The 22,307-nt window shown below is 40.0% G+C and overlaps 2 protein-coding genes across 3 annotated transcripts; both read left to right on the forward strand.

The window, feature by feature from the left end:
* Positions 1-302: 302 nt before the first annotated feature.
* Positions 303-8,490, forward strand: LOC117507905 (epithelial membrane protein 3-like). 2 transcript variants are annotated; one of them, XM_034167664.1, is made up of 5 exons: positions 303-389; positions 1,950-2,058; positions 6,366-6,468; positions 6,569-6,709; positions 6,874-8,490. In XM_034167664.1, exons 2-5 carry the CDS (start codon positions 1,981-1,983, stop codon positions 7,047-7,049), a joined length of 498 nt encoding a protein of 165 aa, XP_034023555.1. In that variant the 5' UTR covers positions 303-389; positions 1,950-1,980; the 3' UTR covers positions 7,050-8,490. The 2 variants fall into 2 exon arrangements, with proteins under 2 accessions (XP_034023555.1, XP_034023556.1); XM_034167665.1 differs by having other exon boundaries at positions 323-413.
* A 610-nt stretch (positions 8,491-9,100) lies between these two features.
* Positions 9,101-21,440, forward strand: fam83e (family with sequence similarity 83 member E). The gene is made up of 7 exons (XM_034166251.1): positions 9,101-9,988; positions 14,571-14,717; positions 17,513-17,637; positions 17,715-18,147; positions 20,920-20,980; positions 21,089-21,148; positions 21,247-21,440. Exons 1-5 carry the CDS (start codon positions 9,524-9,526, stop codon positions 20,926-20,928), a joined length of 1,179 nt encoding a protein of 392 aa, XP_034022142.1. The 5' UTR covers positions 9,101-9,523; the 3' UTR covers positions 20,929-20,980; positions 21,089-21,148; positions 21,247-21,440.
* The last annotated feature ends 867 nt before the right edge of the window (positions 21,441-22,307 follow it).

Below are 22,307 nucleotides of genomic sequence, written 5' to 3' on the forward strand. Positions count from 1 at the left end.
CTTGCAGTTTCATAGTTATCACAAAATATATCCAAATTCCCTGCTCATCATTGCTCTGAAATGATGTCATTTTGCATGAACCACTTCCTCATTGTTATAGTGATGTATAGTTCAGCGCTTTTGTGCATTATATATATTATTTTTTGAGAGTATACTGCCTTTGTGGAAGTCCAGTGGAATGTTATTTTTAGTTTAGAGCTGGTCCAGACCACAGACTGAGGGGGAGGGCAAGTTTGCGGAAATTACTTTTGAGAACGCCTCCTATATCTCACCCCACATTCCTCTCCTGTACCTTCCTTTCCCAGTTTTGGAGCTTTTGGTCTCTTAAGAAGGTAGAGGACAGTAACAAGGCTGCAAGATCACTGTATCATCCAGAACATCTCATTAAGGTATGAAGAATCCAAAGATAACTGGTAAGAACCAAACATGTTGGTGACACTGGATAAGAAATGCAATGCCATGGTTTCTCTTAGCTACAAAAAAAAAACAAAAAAAAAAACACAAGGCGGATAACATAGATAGAAATATGAACTTTAAGCAATATTGACATGCTACATTTATGACGCTGCTTTTCTATATTTCCACACGCTTGTTGCCACTTTAGTTCTGCCTTGTATCAGGTACCGCCAACCATTATCACACACATGCCTGACTGAGACCTGTTATCTCTCTGGGGGCAAAACCAGGCAAGACCCATATTTGGAAGACAGAGGACTAAGTCTAACAAAACTGAATGCACAGTGAAAAATTTGGCATATGTTTTTGGAAATGGATGATTTGGGAAGCGTTTCTCTCCAGGAGAAATCTTTGGGTGGTTTGTATGAGGAGGACTCCAGCACACATATACTGGACATCACTGATGTTCAGATTCTTCAAGGGCTGGTCAGACTGTGAAGGATTCTTCATCTGGTTTGTTTGGAAAACTGATACAGCTTCTTTATATGTACAGTATGAGGGAGGTACTCAAAATCTCCTTCAGAAAAGACTTGGGACCTTGATGACTTATGGGGCACCATCTAAAATACCAAATAGGAGTCCTATATAGGATCTGAGGCTCATTGGTGCCCACATTAACAATAGTGAGGAGGAAAAACAACCTCTGTATTTTTATTATAGGAAGAAACCTCAAGCAGACCAAACATTTGCCCTGGAAGGGGCGCAAGTCCATCGGCAGTTATTTCCCCAGTCAAAGCTGGTTTCTGTTTACAGCTAGGTGGACTGAGACAATACAAGTGGTGTGAATGGGAAATAAACCCAAGTCTACATGTTGTAGATCAACTGTCCCACTGACCGAACTGACTTAGACACAGTATGTAAGTGGGGAGATGGTGGTCTAGAGGTTAGAGGGGTGAGGGTCCTCAGTTTGATTTCTGTTCAGAACATTAAATCACTGAGGGGCCCTTGGGCAAGGTCCTTAATTACCAAATTGCTCCTGGTGTGCAGTGGAGCCCATAACATTGTGACACACAGATATTGGTGTGAGGTGTCATTGGAAAAAGTGCTTTTAGTGTCAACTTCAGGTGGAAAAGAGCTGCAGAAATGCATTCATTTGTCCATTTCTTTTTCTTCATTAGTCTTGGGCGTGCAATAAGCCAGTCAGACTGTCATCTGTCTTTCCTTTTTCGACAAAGTGTGCCAGCATCTGGTGCACTGGTAAATGTTATTTCAATTGAAAAGATGAGTAAGAGGCTTTCTGTTGATAATTTTGTGCAAAAAGCATCAAATTGTACAAGCAGGAGCAGCAGTCATCCACAACAGTTCCCTGAGGTGAAGCATTTCAGCACCTTGTTCCTACAACACATTTTACTCATCCTCTTCAGTTGTAAAATGACATGCCTTGCAATAATAGTTACAAAAAAAGTTGACTTCAGTAGATGCCCCCAACACCACAGTAAACAATCAATGTCAATAAAAAAAATAATATTAATAACAATAATGTTTGCTCACAGGACACCAGACTGTTCCTCAGCTCAAGCAGCCATGGTCTTCCTGCTCATATCAATAACCTTGCTGCATCTTGTCGCTTTGGCTATGGTTGTCATCGCAACCCTGGAGAAGGTGAGCAATGCTGATATGTCACTGTTAAGCTCCAAGAGCCATGATGAAACCTAGACAGAAATCCTGAATCTGTTGACCATCGTCCACTCAGTTTGGTGCTCACATGGGCCACTTGCTGGTTAAAGACTTGGAGTCCAGAGACCTGGGTGCTTTTATTGGTGGGACACTTTTCAGATGATGCTGTGATTGTCATTGAATCAGTGGATAAGATGATTACAGAGGCGGAAAAGCTGAATGAGTCTCCTGAATCAAGACTGAGATCCAGGTTTTCAATGATTCTCTGGACTCGGCCAATCAGAAGTGTATGTGTGTGCGATTAATCCAATCCAGTTTATTTGTAGAGCACATTTAAAAACAACAAGGTTGACCAAAGTGCTGTACAACAAAGACATAAAAAAATAAAATAATTACATGGTAAACAACAATGGCAACAATATAAGTCTTTAAAACAGTAAAATCATCAACCCTCTAGTCAAAAGCCAAAGAAAACAAATATGTTTTAAGGTGAGATTTAAAGACTAGAGGTGAATCTGCCTGCCTGATACAGAGAGGCAGGTCATTCCACAATCTGGGACCAACAACAGAAAAAGCTCGATCACCTCTAAGTTTGAGTTTGGTCTGAGGAACTACAAGCAGAGCTTGATCTTGTGACCTAAGAGAACGTAATGGGGAATAAGACACGAGCAGGTCAGACAGATACCATGAGCCAAGATCATTGAGACATTTAAAAACAAACAATAAAATTTTAAAATCAATACGATAACGAACTGGCAGCCAGTGAAGGGGTGAAATACGGTCATAGTTCCGGGATCCACTTAAAAGACGGGCTGCAGCGTTCTGAACTAGCTGCACCCGTGCAAGTGAGGCCTGGCTAATACCGGTGTACAGTGCATTACAATAGTCCAGCAGAGTCATGACAAAAGCAAGGATTAAGATCTCCAAGTGATGCCTTGAAAAAGTAATTAAAGTGTTAAACTAAGTGAGACATTCACTTATTTCGGCAGTGACGTTCATGTCTCTGAGAGATCCCTGAGAAGTACTTAAGGAGTCACAAGGTCCCTGGACAGAGGTGTTGGGCAACATTGATACCTTTTGCAGGAAAATGAAGGGCTACTTCTTTAGGGTCCTGCAGCTAGCAGTCTCACTGTATGGTTGTGAGACCTGAACCTTAACCAGTGCCCTGAGATGGTGACTGGATACCCTTGTTATCAGGTCTTTCTTGGTAAAATGACTTTGTGTTACATGAGCGTTGACTCATAAATGCATCATGGAGAGCCAGCTTGAACATGGGACATGTAGGACATTGTACTTAGCATGATCCAGTCCTCGGTGCTCATTGTCTCGAGCCGCAACAATTGAACCAATTCAAAGAGACGCCCACACGTCATTCTCTGTCACTCTCCTCCTGACGGTGGTTCAGCAGTCAAAGTTACCACAGTATGCTGATAAGGCCACACCACTGAGATGGACACATCTTTCTGTGAAAATGTCAAAACACACCACATGCATAGCAGGAAGAGGAGACCTGCCTGCTACAGATAGATGGGTAATTTCAGGAAATAAGGATAGAATAGAATAGAGCCTTTACTGTCATTGTACATACATATAACAAAATTTGTCCTCTGCATGTAACCCATCCTAATGGACCTCATACCACCCTGGTGATCATCAGTTGGTTCCAAAAGCAGTTCTACCAGTGCACGCTCTCAAACACAACCTCTTTAAGTGTAGTGAGCTGCAACAGATCCAAGTTTGTCTTTGAAATCGCATCCATTAGTTTTTACCTTTGCCAAGGAGTTGTGTTTTACCTGCGTCTGATTGTTGGTTGGTTGGCTGCTTGGTTGGTTTGTTAGCAAGATTACATAAAAACTAATGAACCAATCTAAAGAAAATTTGACAGAGTGGGGTTCATGGTCCAAGGAAGATCCCAATAAATTTCGGTGAGGATCTGGATACAGGGGCAAATGTTGACTTTGATGGTTAAAGCTGATATTTGATGCTGATTTAATTTTTCCTGATTACAGGATCAAAGCAAGTAGGATCAAAATTCAGTGATAGGGATCACAGTTCACAAATTTGATGATAGATGAGTAATTTCTATCAAAGATCAAAATGAATGAGGTGGGTTGTGCACTTGATATTATTATTTACTTAAAATAAATAAGGTTAGTTCAAAAATTCTAATAATACAAGTCCCTTAAAGTAGATGAACTTTGATTTTTATTTTTTACTAACTGAATACAGTTTTGTGGAGCTTATTGACAAAATAAATTTACAGACATAAAGACATGGATGACCTCTAATTTCCTGCTTTTAAACTCAGATAAAACTGAAGTTATTGTACTTGGCCCCACAAATCTTAGAAACATGGTGTCTAACCAGATCCTTACTGTGGATGGCATTACCCTGACCTCTAGTAATACTGTGAGAAATCTTGGAGTCATTTTTGATCAGGATATGTCATTCAAAGCGCATATTAAACAAATATGTAGGACTGCTTTTTTGCATTTACGCAATATCTCTAAAATCAGAAAGGTCTTGTCTCAGAGTGATGCTGAAAAACTAATTCATGCATTTATTTCCTCTAGGCTGGACTATTGTAATTCATTATTATCAGGTTGTCCTAAAAGTTCCCTAAAAAGCCTTCAGTTAATTCAAAATGCTGCAGCTAGAGTACTGACGGGGACTAGAAGGAGAGAGCATATCTCACCCATATTGGCCTCTCTTCATTGGCTTCCTGTTAATTCTAGAATAGAATTTAAAATTCTTCTTCTTACTTATAAGGTTTTGAATAATCAGGTCCCATCTTATCTTAGGGACCTCGTAGTACCATATCACCCCAATAGAGCGCTTCGCTCTCAGACTGCAGGCTTACTTGTAGTTCCTAGGGTTTGTAAGAGTAGAATGGGAGGCAGAGCCTTCAGCTTTCAGGCTCTTCTCCTGTGGAACCAGCTCCCAATTCAGATCAGGGAGACAGACACCCTCTCTACTTTTAAGATTAGGCTTAAAACTTTCCTTTTTGCTAAAGCTTATAGTTAGGGCTGGATCAGGTGACCCTGAACCATCCCTTAGTTATGCTGCTATAGACGTAGACTGCTGGGGGGTTCCCATGATGCACTGTTTCTTTCTCTTTTTGCTCTGTATGCACCACTCTGCATTTAATCATTAGTGATCGATCTCTGCTCCCCTCCACAGCATGTCTTTTTCCTGGTTCTCTCCCTCAGCCCCAACCAGTCCCAGCAGAAGACTGCCCCTCCCTGAGCCTGGTTCTGCTGGAGGTTTCTTCCTGTTAAAAGGGTGTTTTTCCTTCCCACTGTAGCCAAGTGCTTGCTCACAGGGGGTCGTTTTGACCGTTGGGGTTTTACATAATTATTGTATGGCCTTGCCTTACAATATAAAGCGCCTTGGGGCAACTGTTTGTTGTGATTTGGCGCTATATAAAAAAATTGATTGATTGATTGATTGATTTAAAGTCATTGTTTTGATTATTTCTTTAAGTCAAGGCCAGACAACAGGATTGGCAATGTGATCACAGTCAAATGTCAGTAGTCAGGATAAAAATCCAGCAGTCAATATCAAAGATATGTCATTTGGATCAAAGGTTAGGAACATGATCAAAGATGAGTGATCAGGGTCAAAGTTCAGTGTCAAAGATGAGTGATAAAGGACCAAGATTACAGCTCAGCAATCAGACACAAAGGTTTACATTCAGGTTATAGATCAATGCTCATGATCAAAAAGGGGTGATCAGAATCAAACATGAATGATAATAATGATAATGAACAAAGATTAGGATCTAAGGTCACCAGTCAGAATCAAAGGTGAGCATTCAGGATCTAACATGAGTGATCAAGATCAAAGACGAGTGATAAAGAACAAAGATCAGAATCAGAGACCACCAATCAGAAACAAAGGTGGCAATTCAGGGTCAAGATCCAAGATCAGGATCAAAGATGAGTGATCAGGAATTTTAAAAAAATTATAAAGAACAAAGATCTTTATCATAGATCACCAATCAGAAAGAAAGGTGAATATTCAGGATCAAACATTGGGTTCAAAGGTGAATGTTCAGGATCTACTTGAACCTCTGTCTGCAGGTGTTCTTTGGTCTAGACCCAGATAGTGATCAGGATCTGGTTTACACAAGAGATTTTTAAATATAGGAATGTGGTTTGGTGTTTAATTTAAATGAAGGGGGTCTGAAGAGCCTTGGTAGAGGAAGGCCTTCCATCACATGATCTACTGGTTATGATGTGTAAAAGGTGCTGCCTTTTGCTTTGAAACTAACTTTCTCTTTCTTTCTTTAGTCATGGTGGCTGTGGGCAGATTCAGAAATCACAGATCTCTGGTATAACTGCTTCCATGACAACACCACAAACACCTGGTTATGTGCTGCTACAGACGAAAACGGTTCAGTATTAATAATAATATTATTATTACCTGTAGTTTAGCGCTCGTATTTTACATTTGTGATAGAATAACCTGAAGTGTCTGGTCTTACTCGTCTCAGACTGGTTGCAGTCGGTCCAGGCCCTCATGATCCTCTCTGTGGTCTTCGCCTCCATTTCCTTCCTGGTGTTTCTGGGTCAGCTGTTCATCATGTCCAAAGGAGGACTCTTCTACTTCACGGGCCTCTGCCAGACCTTTGCAGGTCTTCAAATGCTTGTTTGTTAAAAGCACAACTTTTCACATTTATTCACTCTTTGCAATCAGCTCCTGAATTGAGCTTAAAACATAAAAGTAGAAAACATTTGCATGTAAACATTAAGAAGACCGTAGAATTTTCACCTAAAAGGTTTCATTTGTGACTTCTAGGATTCACCACCTTTGCCGCATGCTTGATCTTTACGTTCCACAAAAAGGAGATCTTAGATGACTCCAGAGATCTCAGCAAAGGGCGCTTTGGATTCTGCTTCATTCTTGCATGGTTGAGTGTCCCTCTCCTCCTCCTAAGTGGCGTTCTGTACGTGCACCTACGAAAGAAGCAATGAAGTCATGAATTACTACCTGATGAGCTGCACTGGAATCAGCAGCAGGTTTCAAAGAGCAGGAAGTCAAATGAATTAAATAACTCTTTCATTTAAGGTTGTTGTATCTCAAGACAACATGAAGTGCTGAATTTTGTGCAGGATATGATGTCATAGTGGAGGATTTTCTTTGTGATGGATTAGACTGTTTTATGAATAGTAACTCAACAGCAAATGAAAACATAAAACGTTGTAAGATACAGTACAAAGCTCTTGTTCATATCTTGTATGAAGTATGTCAACACTGACTTAAGTAAATAATAATCTTTTAGCCCCTTCTTTAGTTCATCGACACAATTTAATTTAAGTCAAAGAAAAAACAAGTGAATACGCTTTTTAATTGATTTATTTGTTGATTGATTCTGTATTTACACATCACACAGGGTGCCCCCCCCCCCCCCCCCAAAAAAAAACAGAGCCCATAAAATTTGTAATAATTTGCTTGATAATTGGAACAATCGTCTTCCCCAACATGTCTTGGTCAACCAAGGAAAAGACATTTTGCCTGGAGGCCTATTTCACTAACAAAACATACCATTTGGAGCATTATTTTGAAAGAACATGACTTTTATGTGAATATCCCTTCAGAATTCTGCCACAAGCTTCTGGTCAAAGTGAAACTTATTACGTGACATCTGACCAAATACTATGTGTGCTGTAGCTATTATTTTGAAACTGCTATGTATTATTTTCACCCAGTGTTGATTTCAGAAAGCCCAAAAATAAATTAAATCTTGTGTGGCAATTTTTTAAGATGATATTCACATCTTTCTCAACATAATTCTTCATTTCCTTCTTTTTCTTCTTCATTATTGAACTTCAACAACAACAAAAACCCTTTTGAAGATCTGCATCTTGAAAATTAATTTCTTCAAAATACTACAATCCCTGTAATTATTGTATTTCCATTCAAAATGTTATTATTATTATTAATGTAGAAAAATAATTTTTCAAAATCAGCCACCGTATTTTTTTTTTAAATCAGCCACCTCAGTTAAAAAATAACAAGAAAATAAGTTTCTGCTTGTGTTGACTATTATTGTCTGTTTATCTGAGATTATGTGTTGCAAATATGATTCACACTTAAAACTTAAATTCTTCTTCATACATAAATTATTGATCTAAATCAGCCAAGTAAAAAAAAAAAGATAGTAAAATAATCTATTGTTTTTGTTGACTAATATCATCTTTTTATGATGACCTGCAATTATTAACTGTTGCATATTTTCAAAAATAGATGAATTCGGGGAAGGGCAAAAGCTTTTTCCACAGTGCTGTAACTTCTTGTTGTGAATATATTCTGTTCTTTACAAAACAACAGGCAGCTCATGTGCCTTTTTTTTTTTTTTTTTTGGATTGTGTACATGTTTACTCATTAAAAACCACAATAAAGTGACCACATTCACTTTTCAAAACAATATGATGAATCATTTATTATTTTCACCAACCTGTGAAATTATACTGAATTATAAATTCTACTTCTGAGTGAGGCTTTACCTACATGTGCTTTATTCTGTGATCTCCTGACACATCGCTGTAATTGCAGAAGGGCGTGACGTCTTTGTCGTTCACCCAGTTTGTAGTTTCGAGTTTCTAATCGGTGCACACGCTCTCCTGCAGAATAAGACAGACATGTGGTGGACAATTGATTCTTAAAAAAGGACAAACAAAAGGTCACCATTGTAGCAGTAATGCAACACACCTTGAGGAATTTTGAAAATAATAAAATAAAAGAAGTGGAGTGGAGTGACTCGTGAGAACTCAGTTTGGAAGTTAAACACAGCACTGAGACTTACAAACCTACCCGTCAGGCTGAACCAGTTTAAGAAGAAAACTGGTGGAAAAGAAAACGGCGTAGATGGAAGATACAAAAGTACACAGTAATACTATATAGTAAATTTGCATAGTGATGTTTGCAAGGCCACAACGCCACATGCACCGATTTAACGTACACAGTGCAGCAATGGCCGTCATTACAGCGGCGTGATTGTGCCTCGATGAAAGTGATCTGCAATGTGCAGAATTTCTGGAATCTGAAAACGTCAGTAAGGAGTGGAAGAGTTAAGAAGAGTATGATGACATGTAGGGGAGGGAACGTGGGAGCAGCACCTGGGAACTTGTGTAAAAACGATTTGTGTTGAAAAGCTGAAGGACTGATCACTTTTTACCAGCTGACTTTTCTTCATTGGACACAAGACCTCAGGAACCACAAAACAGGATCAGGACTGAATTTTCAAACCCTGATAAGGAAAAGGAAAATTGGCAAGATATCTGATTTGTTATGGCACTTAACAGTGACGGTGTTTATCTGTTGGCTGGGAGAAATGCTCTCCTACGATAGTGTGAATGGTGGCGTAAGCTGATCCGAGGAGGTGCCATCTACCAAACGTCCATAGATGGAGCTTTGCTAAAGTCTGCGCCACTGGAGGCTTTTCGCAATGTCAAATTCTCAGGTGCAATCCCTGGACGAGGATGTGGTGTTCTTGCCGGTGACCGAGTCCTCCGCGGAGTTCTTCCACTGTGAGAAGGAGCGGCAGGCTGTGGAGAGACTCCTCTGTGGAGGTCCAGAGGCTTTCTATAGCTTCATCAGTGCAGAGGGCTCCGGCTGCTTCCTGGCTCCTGAAGAGGTCAGCCAGATAATCACCTGGGCTCAAGAGTATTGCTTTAACTCGCTACAAGCACAAAAGGAGGAGGATGGAGATGATGGCACCACAGAGATGTACTTCTCCTCCACCTACTTCCCTTTCTGTTCAGACACCCCAGTTCCTTGTTTGCAGCTGGGCTGGCCTGAACACAACTCCTGGGTGCAGAAGGAGCATGTTTCAGTCTACACCAGTCCTCCTACAGAGGGGCAGCCTCCTGTCAGAGAGGTCATCCGACATCATCTCCAAAAGGCCACCCGCGTATGCAGATATTTATTTTTATTTTACTTGTAAACTGGCGAACTGAGTCTCAAGTCGAGTTTAAATATTAGCAATTTCAATTGTCTTGACATCTTTCTTGACATCAACATCGAAATGTAATTTTTCATCCATATTTGATAAAAGGCTGATATCTGAATGAATATTTTCAGCCCCAACTAAATTCAATTCCTTTTTATTGTGTGCATGTGCTTTGTTTGAGTTGGAGCTACATTTAGTTATTGGATGCAAATCCTAACTAAAACGAAACTTAGTACATCCAAAGAGTCTGTTGTTTTGTACACAACCAGCACTATAGACCAGCTACGAGTACAAGCCTGGTTATTTGTAAAGCATTTTTGAACAATTTTCACGTCATAATTAAAAGTACTAATAATCAATAAAAGATAAAACTTAAGAACTAACTGCATATGAGACTAACTCAGTAGAAATTAACTGAATACAGCGCAAACATCTTCTATATTATAATAGCCAAGTGACCTCTGTGTGCGTGCGTGCGTGCGTGCGTGCATGTGTATGTAACCTCGTTCACGGAGAAACTAGTGAGAGCTGACATTTGTTGTTTGGTATGCTTAGGTATGTTGGGTCAAAGATGAACGTTGCGAAAACGGAAAGTTGATAGGACTAATATTTTTGGAGAAATTAGGGATATTACGTGTAATCAATGGACGTTGGACGTTGATATAACCACTAATTAACCATTATTCACTCCCTGATAACTACACAAGCTCTGAACAAAGCAAATAGCCCCATCGTGCCAGTTGTAAAACATGACATCAACTAAATGTGCCAAATAATAAATACAATTATTCACAAAACTTGAAAAATGTCAGCTACCTCTTTAAACACAACAATCTAGAGCCTGTGGATCCCCACGGGCAACACACTAGTATTAACATGCTAGTGTTAATATAATCTAAAGCTAAGTGAACATAAAACAAACTGCATATACTCAATAAAAGCCAATATAATATTATCACAACTATAAAGTTAACTGAGTATTACAGCATAATGCTAACTGAATATAAAACTATACAGCCAATGAAATAAAACTAACAGAATATAAAGTGAACTGAAAAATTACCTTGTGAGTGATCCTTTGAGCTTTTTTTAAACATTTTATTTTGATTATTACATGAAATAAAAAAAATAATGATAAATCAGTATTCATGTTTTAAATTTAGTTTAAAACTAGCGTGTTGCCCATGGGGATCCACAGGCTCTAGACTGGGTAGTGTTTATGAAATGGATAGCTGACATTTTTGTGGTAAAGGTGGTAATAAATTAAGCTAAGCTTGTATAATGAGCTGGAATGGTGTGCGAGTATAAAATCTTTTTAGAACCTTAGACCTCAACAATTTTTAGAAGAACTCAACCCTTATATTTCCTGTTATGTAATTTTTTAATATTAATTTAGTGTCTTAATGTATTTATAAATTGTTTAGGTTCTTGTTATCATATACACTATTATTATTTTATTTCCACTTCTTTTTTGTCATTTGATTTTGAAATGGTCCACAATGGAAATAAGTGTTTTCACTTTCTTTTGTCATCCATGTATTTTGAACGTATCTACAGTTATATTATGTACTTACATTGAACTTAAAATCACTCACCACACTCACACTTTTAAAATAAAGATGACTTACTTCTCTCTGCTGGAATGGTGTGAGTCCAGAAAGTAGTTAGCAACATGCATGCACAGCTCCTGTAAGCAGGTGGTTTTAATTTGACAAATAAAGACAGTGGCTGAAGACATTAAAACCACTAAACATTTCACTCATGTGACCAACATGAAATGTAGGTCTCTCATAGTAATAGCAACATGAGACTTATCTAAACTGACTAAACCAATTGTGCTACAAAAAACACAATAAAGCAATAACACTAACAACACTGTTAAACTAACATAAACCACAATAACATTTAAAACCCCCAACTCCCATGGTGCTTTGCAGCACAGCATCCATTGTTTAGTGGTTAGCTAAAATTGTTAATTTCTCCAAAAATATTTGTTCTATCAACTTTTCACTTTTGCAGCATTCATCCTTGACTCAAAATATATAAGCATACCAAACAACAAATGTTAGCTCTCCCCGGTTTTTGCATGATCAAAGCCATACACACACACACACACACACACACACACACACACACACACACACACACACACACACACACACACACACACACACACACACACACACACACACACACACACACACACACACACACACACTTGGCTATTATAATATAGATTTGATCTTTAAACTCAGGGTGGAAATGTGGCATGAATTAAATGTGTACGTTTGTGCCACTTTCAGTCTAACACAATTAAAATATCACCTTTACACACAATTTTCTTTAAATGATGAGTACATCAATATTTTCAAGTCACTGAAAATGTCATGGACTTCATTTCCATCTTTCATTAAGAAATACAAACAATATATTGTATGGTAAATCTGTCTGGAGTGTACAGTTCTCATTAACTGAATAACTACTACTGCTACTGAGGAAAGCCACCAGGACACCCATAACTAGAGCACCGTGCTTGTAGAGCAGCCCAGTCTCACATTTTTTCTTCGTGCGCCCATCACAAAATGAGTCAAATTTTCATGACTGTGCATAATTTCTCCAATCACAGCCACATAAGCCCATAACTTCTCCTGGGTTGTCTGGGTGTCTTGGTGGCTTTCCTCACTCTTTTCCTTCTTGCACAGTCACTCAGTTTTTGAGAACTGTGCAAGAAGGAGAAGAGTGAGGAAAGCCACCAAGACACCCAGACAACCCAGAAGAAGTTATAGGCTTATGTGGCTGTGATTGGAGAAATTATGCACAGTCATGAAACACAGTTGTTTGACAATAAATGGCTTCACCCAACCACTACCCAAGAGTGAAAAAAAAGTTTTTGTGTTGTCATTCATATTCTCTTAAAAATGGCCAAAAAGCAAAAAATTCTGCCAGGGTATGTAAACATTTGAGAACAACTGTATCTTTTGAGTCCTCATCAACCCTTGACAGACATCAGACATGAGACATCAGACAAAAACCTGACAACACCACAAAAAAACTTTGATTCAAGTGCATGAACTAAATACATACTCAGCTTAAGAAAATCCACTTCTAACAGGACTTTTTGTCAGGAATTTTTGTCCAAGGTAAATTCTGTGGAATTGGAAACACGTGTTGGCGTAGGTGCTCTAGTTTTCTTGGGTGGTTGTCATGCAGGACTCAGGACAGTTCTGAGGTATTGTGGATGCAGCGATATGCGGTATCAGAGCATGCGTTCAGACCTGACCATGCTGTTTGTATTTTTTTAATGATTGATGTAAATAAACTGCAAGACACATTCAGTGACTTGGAATGTTCATGTATCCATCCCCTAGTCTGGTTAAAGAAAACTGGTTGCAAAAGTGATAATTTATTTGTGTTATTCTAACTATGTCGTGTTAAAAAAAGTGTTTTCACTGTGAGCTTAAAGGACGTCCTTTGAGAAGGGTTAGCAAAAGGAAGCATGAATTATTTTTAAAAAGTCTGAGTTATAAACAAATAAAAATGTGTGAAAGTGCAAGCGAGGTCACAAACATTTTCACAGAATTGTTTTTCATTGCTGCGCAAAGAAAATGATAGTCATCTAATCACTTTTTTAAACAGGACAGGAGCAATCAGAGATTTCTGACGTCCACCTCACTATCAAATATAAGAGTGATTGGGGCACGTTTGATTAAGATATAATGAAAACAAGAGCAATAGGAGATTTCTGATGTCTGTCAAGGGTTGACAAGGACTCAAAATAAAAAACGTATGTGATTCACATCGTGACCTGCACTTTACCTCGATCCAGATTCCACAACACAGTGCAATAATTGCATACTGATCCAGAATAATCCGACTGATCAAGATGTTGCAATCTGATATTTAATTCACTAGCTGAAATAAAATAGTGTCTTGCTGACCTTGGTTTTATATTGTGATGTCGTATCTGTGATGTAATTTTGACATAATCCTTAAAAGTCTATATAAAGTGAAATCTTGATCCAGAATCTGGATCTGGATCACCTCCAAAATTCAGTGGAGTCTTCCATGCCCCTATCTCTATCTGTGGTACAAATCTGGTGAGAATCCATGAAGTACTTTTATTTTTTGTTTTGTTTTGTTTTTTGTTGTTTGTTTTTATTTATGTAATCCTTCAAAGACTATGTAAAGTGAAATCTTGATCCACAAGCGTGACTTCCTGATGTTGGTTTTACATCGTGATTCGTGATGTATCTGTGAAGTAGCTTTAATGGAATCTGTAAAAGTCTACGAGTCGAAATCTTGATCCAGAATCCGGATCTGAATCACCTCCAATATTTAATGGAGTCTTCCATGGCCTAATATGTATCTGTGGTGAAAATTTCATCAAAATCCGCTTTGATGTAATCCTGCTAACAGACAGACAAACAAATAAATAAAAGCCAGTGATTTTATTACATCCTTGGCGGATGAAATAACAAAGGGAAGCTTTTATTTCAACAAGTGCATGAAACAGAAGATTGGTGACATTTCATGTTCTATGCAGGTCATTGCCATCGTGACTGACAGGCTTACAGACGGTGCCGTCATTGGTGATTTACACGATGCTGCCTCCCGAGGAGTCCCCGTTTACATCATCCTGAACCAAAGATCCATCCAGGAGAACTTTGCACTCACCAGACTCAGGCATCCTGTGAGTCAATTTCTGCAGCCATCCTTTAATGTGTGACAAATTACACAAATCATTGACTTGAAACAATCAGGCACTACTGGTCTAACAGAGCAGCATGGATGAGCTGCTTTGTAACACAGGCCAATTATGAAGAAAGGTGTAATTAAAAATCACTGAGTTGTAAATCATGAAGTGTTCTTTTGCATTGGCTGGAGTTGCTGTTGTGCTGTGTTCTGCATTGTAAACCTTTTTGGAAGAATGGCCTAAGAAGTGGTTCACCCCTTTGAGTCTGGTCTGCTTGAGGTTTCTTCCTCAAATCATCAAAGGGAGTTTTCCCTTACCACTGTCGCCTGTGTGCTTGCTCTTGGGGTTGGTAAGGTTGGACCTTACTTGTGTGAAGCACCCTGAGGCAACTTTGTTGGGATTTGGCAGAAATTAGCACTATATAAACTAAATAAATTGAATTAAATTGAATGGAACATGCACTTTTACTAGCACACAACAGTCCAATGGTATGTCTTCCTGGTGGTGCAAAACTGACAAATTTTAATGACATAGAAGGAAGAGTATTTTAAATTTAAGAAATACAATCATGAACTGGACAAAACAGATGTGCATGAAACTTAAGGGCCCCTTCACACATAGTACGAATTTGGTCAAATTGTGCATGAAGTGCGCATGAAGCAGGAATCGTATGCAAATTGCGTAAAATCCTAGCTGCCTGTCACACCTCGTTCACCTGTTGCTACATCTATTTGCACACACCAGCGGCTGAAAGACAGAGTGTGCATTATGAGAGCCCATTGAACCCTCTCGCGGCAGGTGTCAGCCAAATTCCAGGTGACACACACAAACATCTAACACCGCTCGTTTGGCACTTAGAAAATGTGTGGCCATTTACACTATTAACATGAAAACAGTCAGCAGATAATCACTGTTGAGCTGGATGTAAAATTTGTCTAAGTGCCCCCCACGACTGTGGAGTTGCAAAAACCACACACATGTGGTGCATGTGCCTCGCACATGTGCACGTGTGTCATGCATCTCTCCCCCAACACATCTATGTGCTGGGCCAGGGGGGAGGGAGCACACCTGCATAAAGTGCTTACATGTATGTACAGATCTGATCACATGGGGCCCGGACAGCCGGGTCTGATAGCACACAGCACGGGGATGGGCCTGTCAGCTGATCACAGCACACTGACAGCTGGATGATGGCTCAGTGCACACATTAAAAACACAGAAACCACCACCAGGACATGTACATAAATAATTACGACAAAACTTACATACGCAATTACATAACAAATAACGAAAATGAATGACCACATAACACAGAGTGACATGACACGTTGGTCTGGGCGCTGAACGGACAGGGGGCGTGTTCGCTCACAGCCGCGGCTGTAAAGATCTCTGCTCCTGGACGTGCTAGCTTGAGAACACGTTCCGTGTTTGGAAGGACATGAACTTACAACATTCCTCCATGAGGCGCATGCTGCTTAGGGCCCCTTCACACATAGTATGCGAAACAGTGTGAAATTAGCGCACCACGAAACATTACGCCGACAGGCAGGCATGCATGAACCCGGTGCAAGGGTTTGTGCATGCACCGATGTCTTTCAGGCAGGAACACACAATGCCAGCTGTGGCACATCGCGCCACTTATGTGAAAAAAAAAAACAAAAAACCACCCACTGGACGCGGACCCGCGCTGTCCAAAAGCTCTGATTGCCAGTCAGAGACTTTACCACTAAGCTATGAAGCTGTTCTTTGAGCTGTGGGAATCTGCCTCATACCAGGAAGGACATGGAAGTATTACAGAAAAAAATTAAAATTACACACATATAAAAACATTGCATTCATCAAGCAAACAATACAAATGTGATCTGTCTGTTCCTCTGTAAATGACCTCACAGACATATAGTCATGAAATGAAAGGCAGTTCGCTCGTCTCATTAATGTCCACATCTGCTGGCGCGTCTCCAACTGGCCCCACGTGCGTGTCTTGTGGACGATACATCGCAGGACACTGCATCATGTGGAACAGAGCTTACATGGGTGACATGACAGTGAGATCACCTGCTGCGTGTTCTGATCTGTTGGTCTGTTTCAACATGGGAGCAGCCTGTTCATGTGTGCGCCGTGCACGCTCGCTCACTGCAGCACGTCGCCACAGTGATATATGTTTTTATTTATGTCCACTTGATAACAGCAAACAGACACACGCACGTCACAGTAGGCAGTTGTTTATCCATGTCCGTCCCAAACACAGTAATGGTGTCCAGTGTAATGTCCAGATCCACAGATTTCCACAGCTGCTTCAGTGGGAGGACACACCTCCTGTCATCTCAGCGTACACACCAAAGCCATACTCTTGTGGGACTTAGACAAATTTATCTGCGAGTACGAAAGTGATTGTATGCAGTCTGTTGTCGTGCCAAGTGTGTGACTGGCCACACATTTTCTAAGTGCCAAACGAGCTGTGTTAGATGTTCATGTGTGTCACCTGAAATTTGGCTGGCCGGGTGCGATGGGTTCACACAGCGCACACTTTGTCTTTCAGGTGCTTGTGTGTGAAAATAGTTGTAGCAACAGGTGTACGAGGCGTTGGCGACAGGGACGAAAGTACACGGTTTGCACACGATTCCTGCGTCATGTGCACTAAGTGTGCACTTTGTCCAAACTTCACACTATGTGTGAAGGGCCCTAAAGTCTAAAGTAGAACTCTTCATTCACACACAAACACCATGTTTGATTGATGTCTTGAGTTTCATTCTTGAAACTTGAAACACGTGACTTATGGTGTCCTTTTGCAGAACATGCAGGTCCGTACTCTTGGAGGAAAAACTTTCTGTTCAAGGACAGGCAGCGTGGTAGTTGGGGAAATGAAAGATAAGTTCCTTCTAGTGGATCTAGAGACAGTGATTCATGGCAGCTACAGGTAAAAATTGCTGTTGATGATCCCTTTCCTAATATTTACCTATGAGTCATGTGACATGCTGTCTTTTGATTCTGTAGCCTCACATGGACGGATGCCCACCTACACCGACAGCTAATCACTGTCCTCCAAGGCCCAGTGGTTGAATTGTTTGATAAGGAGTTCAGGATCCTTTATGCTGCCTCACTCCCCATCCCAGACATGTGGAGGGCTGCTTTTCTACACACTGATGTGATCAACCGGTTAAAAGACTTCTCAGATCGCAGATTTCCCAGAAATCTCCCCATGGAGCCTGAAATTACTGCACCTCCGTCCCCGCCTGCTGATTTCACGCTTGACTGGGAAGCCATGGGTGTTGTCCAGAGAGATAGCATCTTACCCGAGACGCTTGCTGATCTTCATGAAGATCCTGTGCCAAAGAAGACAATGCTGCAGAACAACGTTCAACTTGACCCTAAAGCCCCCACCATGGATGTTTTTCTCAAAATAGAACCAACTACTAGATTGGCAAATGTATGTGTCACACCTACAAATGCTTTAGTATACAAATAATGAATGTTATGAGTTCAGTGGTACAATATTTCATGAGGTGAAAGCTGGAACAAACCATTCAATGAGGCAAAGCAGAGTTGAATGGTATGTTCCAGCTTTCATTATTTGTTTTATATAATGGCTAAATAGATCCTTGTCATTTGATATTTATTAATTTATAAACAACAGAAAAGGGACTTACATTTTGGTGTTCCACTGCCGCTGAAGTCCAAATTGTGATGTGTTTTCTGGTGATGCTGTGCACTGACTTCAGACTTCCATAAAAAAAAAAGACTGTGTCATTCCTCAGTCCAGATAAATATCACGTCAGCTTTTCATCTGAACAGTTCTTCATGCATCCAGATGGCTTACAGCGGAGTGGGATTGGGTGTGGGTGGTGTGTGTGTGTGTGTGTGTGTGTGTGTGTGTGTGTGTGTGTGTGTGTGTGTGTGTGTGTGTGTTACAAGAATTAGCACCATCAGTTAGCTCAATCAAATCGCCGCCTTCCTTGCGTTGTTGTCCCACGTGTGTGCGTGCTCACACAACCAGGTCAGCGCTTGTGCGCGTGTGTACTACAAAAAAAAAGACTCTGTACATCTTAAGTGCAGTGAAAAAAAAAAATTACATCAGAAATTAGTCCAGCTTTTCATTCTAACTTCCTGCTAACTGCCTCCAGACAGCACAGTGGATTTGTTTTGTGTATGCATGCACGTTGTGTGTGTGTGGTGTGTGTGTGTGTGTGTGTGTGTGTGTGTGTGTGTGTGTGTTGTGTGTGTGTGTGTGTGTGTGTGTGTGTGTGTGTGTGTGTGCAGAGTGCAATGTTACCAAACGTATGGAACCAAATTTGCACTCTAAATGTAACCAAACTGCGCTCTAAATGCAATGCAACACAAATGGGACGAATAATCCATTTCAAGTGACATACAAAGCACCAGTCAAATGACAAGGATCCACTCGGCTGTTATATAAACATAATTAGTCACTGGTGGTGTTTACCATCACCCAAAGCATGTCTTCATGTGGGGCCCCTGAGATTCTGAGGGGAACGTCAGCAGACCACAAGCAAGAAGATCAGTGAACATGTGACATGAGGAATGTAGAAGTGTGATAGCGCAGGGATTTGCTCACAACAACAGAGTAAGACAAATGATCTCAAGGAATGCAGTCAGATCGATCTAAACATGATGCAGGGAATCATTGGAAACACGTTTTGAAGGCGGGCACACAATGAGTGGCGTACAGCTGTGCAAATGATTTAGGGGAATGACTAAGTTTTAATGGCCATCAATAAGGTGCATAACTTGGGCTTAGAGTGAGAAAATGGGCACAACTGAAAGATTTTTTTGGTGAATTGACAAATTAGTGTCAAGTTGTCCAGTGCATTTTCAGACCCAAGGTGTCAAATTTTTACGAAAATGGTTCTTTGTGACCGAATATCAATATGTGACAAGCTGGGTAGCTTGCAACAGGAAATGCTGACCCTAAACCCTAACCATATCCTTAAACGTAAACTTAGTCATAACTAAAACATAAAGGAATGTTCCCAGATGATGCAGACATGAAGCAGATAGTTAAAAAGCATAAAAGGGTGATTCTTAGACTACGGGCACTTATTATGTCCTTTGATCATATTGTATGAAAAACAGAAAAAAGGGGAAATTTCACACTTTTATAGTTATCTTTACAATGAAAGTGTGTTAAGAAATTTGTTCTAGTAGTCTATGATGACTTTTTCACCTTTTTTCAGCATCATTATATGCAAATATTGCCGTGTTGTGCTTGTCCCCACCCCAGACTTTTGATCTTCAATGATAAAAATGAATGGTAAAAAAACGTTGTTCTAATGTTTTAAAATATCTCTGAATAAAATATCAGTAAAATAATCAAAACATAATTGGGGTATTCAATGTCATACAAACTGTTGTGATTTTTTTAAACAAAATGTAGTTGTCCCACACTATTGCCGTAATTTCCACCACAACACTGTAATGTCCCTTAAACAGTTTGTATGAAAGATTGTTTGGGTAGTTTCTATGGAGATAACAGTGACATCAGAGCACATGTATATAGCGCCAAATCACAACAAACATTGCCCCAAGGCGCTTTATAGTGGTAAGGCATGGTGTGGTGGAAATTACATTTACAAGGCCAATAGTGCCTGTAGTTAAAGAATCACCCAAAAATGTTACAGCTGGGAGTGAGAACATGTTAACCTGTGAGAGCATAGGAAGGGAACAGTGGCACACCAAAGCTCCCTGAGGTGAAGCAGTAAGGTGATTTTTTTTGTTTTCTCTCCATGGGTGTTATGTGTCTGAGAGGGCTTAATGCAATAACCATTGCATGTGATGAACTGCAATGTGTGCAGGGAAGCATGGTTTTTGTGTATTACCTGCTTATGTAAAGTGCGTCTGAGTGTTGCACTCTTTAAATGAAGAAAAACACAGCTCCGGATCTCAGCACAGGTGCATGCGCCCAAACCTGAGCCTAACCTAACCTGGCTTGCGTTAATGAGTCCTTAAGATTGACTTTAGGCTAAAATTCATTTTGCATGTATTGTCTGTGCGTAAATATTCAATACAGGTTGAATATTTATTTATTGTACCCAACATATTTAAATCCATGCCAAAATCATGAAATATGTTTTATGTACCATATTATTCTTTTCTGAATAGTCACACATGGAGGACAGCACAGATTTTGTACTTGGTATAATGAGTTGCTTATGCATGCTTTTTCTTTTTTTTAATCCGGCAGGGTGAGTGAAAAAAATGCCCAGGTGACAAACAATCTGCCTAGAAAAACCATCAACGTTCATGTAGTCTTGGTTCAAACCCATTTTTACCCCTGACTGTGCTAGCTGAAGTATGGATTTTTTTTCTGATGATGTTTAATGGAAATCTTTGGAATTGATTCTTTTCCTCAGTAATAGACAGTCCTCCGTGCCGGCTCACCTTCATCTCACAAGCCCAGAAACATCAAAAATGTAACACCAAAAAGATCACAAACACAAAACAAATTTGGCAAAGCTCAGAGTTGAAATGTTCCACTCAAAGTAAGATTTGTTTTTGTTTTTTCCTACAGGGAGGAACGCAGTGTTTGATCAGACTTTCTTAGGCAGCTAGCTAAGGAGAATGACACTCGTTTAGATGACAAAACAGCAATGAGACTTGGTGGAAAAGAGAGAGAGCAAATTTTCAGTGCACTTGCACGTTTCCCTTTCCAGAAAAATCAGCACGTGAGAACAGAGAAGGTTTTCGAGGAGGAGAGCAGTACAGTGGAAAATAGCTACGAGCTGAACATGCGGTATCTTCTCGGGTAGGTTGCTGGTTTGTGATCGCAGCTGTCTGACCACACTGCAGCTCAGATATTCATGGTTTTAGAGTATCCCAGAATCCTTTGCGCGCTGTGGAGGGAGGCTTGATAATGGCTCAGCTTAAGGCTAACTTTAACATTGAAAATGCCATAAACATGCTAACGCATTAGCATCTGTCTCGTTTGTAAGTTATAAAAGACATCTATCAACTGTTTCAGAAGACCATAACAAGTAAATATTACTCACAGACATATGCTCTTTTGGGTTTTAGCGGGGAAAAGTTCAGATAAAGTGAAATAAAACAATGAACCAACGAAGCAGCAAATCGAAGATTGAAGCACTGCTTCATCGGTTCATGGTTCAAAGCAAAGTCGCGCTACAGAAACAGTGGATTATACAGACCCACTGCAGGGTCTGTAATCAATGTAGAGAAATTATCATTTTCCTGACAAACACCCCCAAAAACAACGGCCACTCTGAAGGACCGATAAGGGAATCGTTAAGCAAAAAGGTAATTGATGTCGATGGATTTAAATATTTTTTAAGGATACCCGAAAAGAGCCGGTTCCCGACACACGACCCTAACAGCAACACACTTTTTTTTTTTTTTATAAAACTCACATTAGAGACTCATGATTATCTTAGATAAACATCTAAATACATATTTTGGTTGACCTCACCTCCATAACAACGCAATGTTGCAAACAAGTTGCTTGTTGCTTGTCCATTCCACCACCCGCAAACGCTTGTTTACACTGACAACAAAATCTCGGCCTCCCCAGTGAGAACGTGATTATGCGTGAGATTTGACACCTTAAAGGCATCACTA

The sequence above is a fragment of the Thalassophryne amazonica genome, chromosome 3 (assembly GCF_902500255.1).
Source record: "Thalassophryne amazonica chromosome 3, fThaAma1.1, whole genome shotgun sequence".
NCBI classification, from domain to species: domain Eukaryota; kingdom Metazoa; phylum Chordata; class Actinopteri; order Batrachoidiformes; family Batrachoididae; genus Thalassophryne; species Thalassophryne amazonica.